A 4,928-nucleotide genomic window follows, 5' to 3' on the forward strand; every position below is an offset into this window, starting at 1 on the left:
AATTGTTGCAACAGCTGCAATGATGCTGGTGTTATGGCATCGGCTCCCAATACCGGACTGGCCTGTTGCGGTGTACTTGGCATAATGGCCGGCGTCGAAACCGTTGTCGCTGTCTGTCCCAGGGGTATATTCATGTTCGTCGCCAAATTCCATAGATTCGCTTGGATTTGTTGGATTTTCTTTTGTTCCTTTTCCTTTTGGGTATCGGCGAATTTCACCACTAATGGTGAGGTGCAGCCTTCCATGGTCTTGTTTTGATTTAGTGTCTGGACGGGGGTGTTCAAAAATCAGCCGCACACACACACAAATATGAAATGAAAATTTTGCAGAAAAAACGGAAAACCGAAAAATTGATATAAATAAAAATCAAGAAGAAAATAGAAACGAAAAATAGTAGAAAAACAAATAAAAACAACAACAAGAGTTTGAAAAAAGAGAAAGAGGAGTAGAAAAACGAGAAATTTTTTGGGAAAAAATCCATGAATTTCAAATGAAGTTATTTTGATGTTGGTGTTTGTTTGTGTTAAAAAATGCAGTGGGTTTTTTTTTTCCTCCAATGGGGTAATAAATCTGAAAATCCGTCTCTGTTTTTTTTTTGCGGTACGGCTTTGTTTTCCCGTTAACGATTTTCAAAAATATTGCTGCAGTTTACTGCAGGGATTTTATTTATGTTTTTGTTGTTGTTAGTATGTTTGTTGTTGGTTGGTTGGTGGGGGTTTTCATGTTAACAGTTACTGAAATGCAATTTACACAGGACAATAAATTTGCATAACTTACACCAGTTGGAAAATAGAAAGGTAAAATATTTAGAAAAATCTGATTTTTCAATTTAATAAAAATGGAATAAAGCATTGATTGCATTAAAAAATAATAAATAATAATAAAAATAAAATTTTGAGGTTCCAAAAAATTCCTATGTAAGAAAATAAGCTCAAAATTGTTAAGAAATTATTGGACACAACATTTAAGGTAGATAAGGAAATGTGGTTTTAGCCATGTATATTAATTACTTATTCAAACAAAGTCGGGAATTTCTAATGTTTAGTCAATAAAAACGGTTCCTTCTTCGACGACTATAGGGAGTTTCTGTGAATCACGCCTCGCAGCCATGGAGAAATCGTGAACAACTGTATATTTTTGATGGCATCACTAGATGGCATCAATGTGTCACATAAAAATAAGCCAAACAAACATAAATGGCCTTAAGGAGGTCAGGGGAAGTAAATCTCGATGCAAACTTCAGAGGCAAGTTGTGACTCAAATAAAATGAGGTGTCGAAGAACAGACCTGGTTTCAAACCTCAATAACGGTAAAAACTATGCCTGGGTTGAGGGGCTTAAAACTACTTCTAAGCAACTACTAGACAATATAAAAATATACATTTTACAAACGACACAATTATTTATGCAGAAATGCGCCATTTCTAATACTTTTGCAGTAACCTTGTCAATCCGAGGCATTTTTTTAACTGGAGGAAGTAGTTAAAAATTAAGTAATCTCTGTTAAACTCCTATAGAAATATTCTTTACATAGAGATCAATATTTTTGACATAGAAGTCATATTTTCAGTGCCTGGCTACATTTTAGGTGTTTCGAATGTCTAATCTGAATTTATAACAAACAGTGTCTGTAAGTAGTCATTTGGAACTGTCAATGACGAGAATACCTTCTTACAGGACTTCTGGCTTATTCGGTATCTGTAATACATGCGCGACCGGCACCCAAGCAAATGAAGAAGTCGATAGACAGGACAAATATAAATCTCCCCAGGTCTTTTATAAAGAGTCACAGTCTCGGCCTTCCTTCTGGTCTGGATCCATTTGTATAATTTTTTTTTTTTTTAACAGTTAACGACAATCTGATTTCTAAGGAACCTGTATGTCATTTATGTTAGGGAAATTTGTATACTTTAATACTCAATTGCACAATTTAATAAATTTGTTGATGAATTAGAATGTTCGGTATTGAAAATAGGTACCGACCCGAACGTAGGTCAAGGTTTTGATAAAACGACCCCCGACATTTTGCAAAAAATACTGCAATTTGGGGTTTCAATATAAAGGTGTAGGTTAGCTCTTCAAAAAAAAAAAAAAATCTAAAAAAACCTCAAAATCCTTCATTTCGTCTTTATAAGTACACAGCCCCCTTGTTCTAAAGAATTCCTTCAGATTGCCAATTTAACCTCTACATTTTGGTTATTGGATTAGTTCACCTCGTATATAGATACTTTCCGAGCTTAAGCTCTTCTAAAGAGACTTTATATCGTATTTTTAAGTGCTCTACAAGCACCTTATAAAAGCACCTCTATAAAATCTTTGCTCTTTTGTTCGTTTACATAAACTTCTTGGTGCTCCACCTCGGCTATACAAATTCTGTTTTTACTCTTCCGATCGTCTGCATAAAATCTCTGAGTTACAGCCATATACTCCAAGGACATTCAGTATGTGTTCCAAAAAAAAAAAAAAAAGACTGCAATTTGGCAATTCGGCTTTTCTAAAAAAAACTTCCTCCAGATCTTTTGACAATTTCCAAGCTTGAGCTCTTCTAAAGATACTTCAAAGTCCTTCATATCATCTTCATAATTACGCAGGCCCTTGGCTTTAAATGAGTTCTTGCACTTCCGTTTTCCAGCTCGTCTATAGATACTCTCTGAGTTTAAGCTCCTCTGAGGAGAGACCCTTTATCTTGTCTCCAAGTACCCATCCACTTAACTGTAGACTCCCTTGGCCTTCAGTCCTCCATATTATCCCTTTATTTCCCAAGTTCTTGCCTCTATATACTCCTTGACCTTTATATCGACAATTAAGGAAATGCAGTGTTACATATCTAAAGATTGTTTCCATTGTCTTTCAGTTGGTACATATGGACATCCTGAGCATCTAATTAGACATCGCTGACGCAACAATTCATTTATATAAAATTAGTGGATATTGACCCTCAGCTCATATATATGTAAAGTGTTTAGACATTTAGAGCTCGTCTATATAAGCAAATTAGCCACTTCGCCTCTAGAGACTTTTTAGAAGTTTTTCTCTATGAACTTTCTGTTCGTGTAGCTCATCTCAGTGAGTCTCTGGCTCTATATAAACTCCTTGGCTCTTCAGATCAACTATATGAAGTCTATAGCCCCCCAGCTCATCAATATAGACTTATTTAAACTTCAGGTCTCATTTTAATCTCTGGTCTTCAGCATTTTACTCATAGGACCTTCAGTATGAGTGGATGCCGTCGCTCATTGCTATAAACGTTGGCCCTACAGTTCTTTACCATATCCCTAGCCCTCCTTCTACACAATTTATATCCTCCAGATTGTGCCATTAACCTCGACTATGTAGACTCCTTGGTTCCGACTATGTAGACTCCTTGGCTAAAGCCCGGTCCCTTAGATTGTCGTCTTTAACGATTTTCTAGCATTTCAATTCATCAACATAGACTTCCATCCTCCAATTCGTATAAAGTCCCTGAAACTTTAGCCCCTCTACATATATTCTTTCGCCTTACAGTTATCTATAAAGGTAATTATGCTCGGGTCTCTAGACTCCCAGCCCCTCCTGCTCATCTGTAATAGTTTGATGAAATTCCAGCTCTTCATGTCTTCTTCCTTTTGCGGGAACATCCCTTCCTTGATTTTTGCTTTATTAACTACCGTTTTCTTTCGATTGTCTTAAAAGAATTTGTAGCCTAATATGACGTATATCAGAATTCCTCATCCATCATATCATCACTCTAAAGCAACATCGAACATTTACTTCATCTACGAAAACTTCGTGAGCCTTAAGTTCTGCAATTGTAGAAAGCACACAACAACTATTTCATTGTAGAAAATATCAGTGTTATGTCTCCCATATATCAAAATTTAAAAATTGTGATCTCTATCGGGATCTCTACAGACAGACATGTCTCAAGTGTATATTTCGAGGATTGGAATTACAAAAATATTGGCGTTGGTATATTCTTTCCAAAAAATAGTAGTTCGATATCAGAAAGAACAATTTGATGTTGTATGCAATATTCCAGGTGTGTTATGAGACTGGGGCATACTTGCTTTTGTACATTATTTAAAAACTAATAAATACTACCAACTGGTGTAAAATCAAATGTTAGCAACTGTTAGGTTGTCGGATCAAAAGTACTGTTGTCATAGGCCAATAAATTTGTTTTAATTATAAATTTTAAATAATTTCAACACTTCACAAATTGATTGACCTAAATTTCATGCCGTGTTAGTATTGTTAGATTAATCAATTTAGAAAAAAAAATGTGAAAATTACTACTTTTATCGCAGATATCGCCGAATGTTTCGTAGCGTATGTCACAAAGGCACACCCTTTACTTTGACCGTTTTGATCACGCAACACCGTGCACTCTTCAATGGCTCCGTGTACTTCAAAAAGTTTTCGAACGTCGTTTTCGTTCAGTTTCTTATTTAGCATACCAATGAACAGTTTACGTTCTGAAACGAGTGAGAGAGATAAGAAAAACAAATAAACAATTAATTAATGTTGTAAATACAATAATTTTTATTTAATGTTTTAAATATACAATATTATCATCTAAATATAAATGTAAACGTAAGCTTTGTCAAGATCAACAGACATAAACAAATATTTCAATGAGGGTTTTTTGTTTTTGGAAATTCAAGTCATGCTTGAAGATTTTAAACTTGACTTTGTACTTGATGATGCAGTTGTCTGACAAAAATAAAGTACAGGGGTTTATAAATACATTCTATTGTATATTATTTTTGGTTTGAACTTAAAATTTTAAGACATAAAATTAGTATTTAAATTTCGAATGATGAAGACTTTAAATGCGCTTTTATACATTTAAATGTTACCAACAAGACCTTGTCATGTAAATACCACTGTGCACTGTACACCTTAGATGAGTTCTTAGTTTAATCGCAATATGAGCAGCAATGTCAAGTT

The 4,928-nt window shown here is 34.6% G+C and overlaps 1 protein-coding gene across 1 annotated transcript; it reads right to left on the reverse strand.

Moving 5' to 3' along the window:
- Positions 1–5: 5 nt before the first annotated feature.
- On the reverse strand, positions 6–4,453 carry LOC133338621 (CUGBP Elav-like family member 1; the record flags this gene model as incomplete). The annotated part of the gene is made up of 2 exons (XM_061546786.1): positions 6–266; positions 4,272–4,453. Coding segments are annotated over 2 exons (443 nt in total), but the record flags the coding sequence as incomplete, so codon positions are not given.
- Positions 4,454–4,928: the final 475 nt, after the last annotated feature.

This window comes from Musca vetustissima, unplaced genomic scaffold (assembly GCF_032173495.1).
Source record: "Musca vetustissima isolate MV318-11 ecotype Yass unplaced genomic scaffold, APGP_CSIRO_Mvet_v1 utg330570, whole genome shotgun sequence".
Taxonomy (NCBI): Eukaryota; Metazoa; Arthropoda; class Insecta; order Diptera; family Muscidae; genus Musca; species Musca vetustissima.